The following is a 2,500-nucleotide window of genomic DNA, read 5'->3' on the forward strand; positions in this document are numbered from 1 at the left end:
TGACCGGTTATATCGTTCAGATATACGGCCCCACCGTTTAACATCAGCAGAACCTCCGGTCTTACACATATGTCTGAAAGGGCTTAATGTGTGTGTGTATGTGTGTATATGTTTGTGTGTATATGTTTGTGTGTGTGTGTGTGTGTGTGTGTGTGTGTGTGTTACTCACTCTCCTCCGGTCCTCTGCAGCCTCCAGCTTCTTCTGGATGTCCTCCAGGGAGAGGTCCCTCTTCTTGGGTGGGGTGCTGATGCTGTAGTTGCCATCGGAGGTGGGGGAGGGCGACTTCAGAATCACCTCAAACGCCTGCCCTGAGGCTCGCTTGTTAATGGGCTTCACCTCCATGTCTGCTGTGTGTGTGTGTGTGTGTGTATTGGGGGGCAATAAGAGGAGAGAAGCTCTTGAAGACACACCCAGAGTACTTCCTTGCCTAACTCCTCTAACAAACCGATTTGACATATTTCTCTACCTGGCACTAATCATTGCTATGGTGACACATGGCGTCTGTGCTCAGGCCCATTGCCATGGTGACACATGTCTGTGATCACGCCCATTGCTATGCTGACACATGATGTCTGTGATCACGCCCATTGCTATTGATTATTAGCTAAACACATTAATCCATAATCCGTACTGATTATTAGCTAAACACATTAATCCATAATCCGTACTGATTATTAGCTAAACACATTAATCCATAATCCATATTGAAGATGTGCAAACTGTGCTGAATACCTTCAAACTGGCCAATCAGGTTGTTTTTGGCCTCCGTGTGGAAACAGGAACAGATGAGGTTGATGAGGGACAGCTCCTTCATCTTCTCTTTGTAGGCTGAGGAGGAGAGGAGGAGGAGGAGAGGAGAGGAGAGGAGGAGGGGAAGAGGAGTAGAGGAGGAGAGGAGAAGTAGAGGAGGAGTAGAGGAGGAGAGGAGTGGAGGAGGAGAGGAGGAGAGGAGAGGAGAGGAGGAGGGGAAGAGGAGTAGAGGAGGAGAGGAGAAGTAGAGGAGGAGTAGAGGAGGAGAGGAGAGGAGGAGAGGAGAGGAGAGGAAGGGGGGAAGAGGAGAGTGGAGGAGGAGAAGAGAAGAGAGAAGATAGATAGATAACATCAGTCATGCAGCATAACCCAGATTTGCACATTCCCAGAGAGAGACCATTATTTCATTTTCCATGCCGAGGGAAATAAATATTCAAAGATGAGAGAAGTAATCCTGCAAGAGGCATCAAAGAGAAGTCTTCACAGAGGGAGGCCCTCCTGCATCTGGGGGGATGTCCACAGGCTATCACACTCTCCTTGCAGTGTGTGTGTGTGTGTGTGCATTTTTGTGTGTGCCTGTCTAGAAGTGTGGGTGAGTGGGAGTGTGTGTGTGTGTGTGTGTGTGTGTGTGTGCCTGTCTAGAAGTGTGGGTGAGTGGGAGTGTGTGTGTGTGTGCCTGTCTAGAAGTGTGGGTGAGTGGGAGTGTGTGCGTGTGGGCTGTGTCCTGATTTGCCCTGGTTTCCTAAATTGCTCCCCCCCCCACCCACACACACACACACATACCCCTCATTAGCTATGCATGTGTGTCTGGTCTGTGTGTGTGTGTGTGTGTGTGTGTGGAACATGCAGGAAGCCTTTGGGAGACTCCCTGCTGGGATGGTAGAGGACTCCGAGGGCCTGTGTTTGTCTGTGCCCTTAGTAACAGTATCTATGGAAACCTTAGTCCTGGCAGGCCCTAGTAACAGTGTCTATAGCAACTAAACTCCTGGTGTGCCTTAGTAATGGTGTCTATGGCAACTAAACTCCTGATGTCCCTTAGTGATGGTAACCATGGGAACAGTGCTCCTGACAGACAGGTCCTAGTGATGTCTCCGGCTCACACTGATGGAGTCATTTCCTCCCTCTCCTCCGTGTCCTGCTTCAAATATTAATGATCCATCTGACAGACAGCGACCTGCGTGTGTGTGTGTGTTTGTGTGTGTGTGTGTGTGTGAGAGAGAGAGAGAGAGAAAGAGAGAGAGAGAGAGAGTGTCTGTCTGTGTGTGTGCTGATGAAGCTCAGAATGATGTATGTGTGTGTGTGTGTGTGTGTGCTGCAGCTCAGAATGATGTATGTGTGTGTGTGTGTGTGTATGAGAGAGAGAGGAAAGACAGAGAGAGAGAGAGAGAGAGAGAGTGATAGTGAGAGATTGTGAATGTGTGTTATATGTGATATATGCTGCTTTTGGAGTTTGTGGGATGTTCATCTCAGACTTAGGACTCATCCTAGCTGCCACACACACACACACACCACATTTTTCAACGCTGCTGCTGACAGTTTTTTATCAAAGGCTGAGAAAGATCACACATTCACTCGAGCCTCCCATCTTTAACTTACTATTCATTAAATTCATACATGCACATATGTGTAATATGTATAATCACATACACACACACACACACACACACACACACACCAAACAGCAGTAGCATCAAGAGTTTATGATTTCCTCTGGCGTCTTTGGAATATAGAAGTGTGTGTGTGTGTGTG

The 2,500-nt window shown here is 48.0% G+C and overlaps 1 protein-coding gene across 2 annotated transcripts in view; it reads right to left on the reverse strand.

Annotated features, from left to right (window-relative positions):
* The window catches only part of stmn2b (stathmin 2b), a 13,485-nt gene that overhangs the window by 3,598 nt on the left and 7,387 nt on the right, over window positions 1-2,500 (reverse strand). The window contains exons 2-3 of one of the 2 annotated variants that reach the window (XM_042075670.1): window positions 734-829; window positions 170-345 (exon numbers count right to left, since the gene is read on the reverse strand). In XM_042075670.1, the coding sequence (XP_041931604.1) occupies window positions 170-345; window positions 734-829 (272 nt within the window). Of the gene's footprint in view, window positions 1-169; window positions 349-733; window positions 830-2,500 lie in introns of both variants that reach the window. The other variant, XM_042075668.1, reaches the window with a different exon arrangement.

This window comes from Alosa sapidissima, chromosome 21 (assembly GCF_018492685.1).
Source record: "Alosa sapidissima isolate fAloSap1 chromosome 21, fAloSap1.pri, whole genome shotgun sequence".
In the NCBI taxonomy this organism is placed as follows: Eukaryota; Metazoa; Chordata; class Actinopteri; order Clupeiformes; family Clupeidae; genus Alosa; species Alosa sapidissima.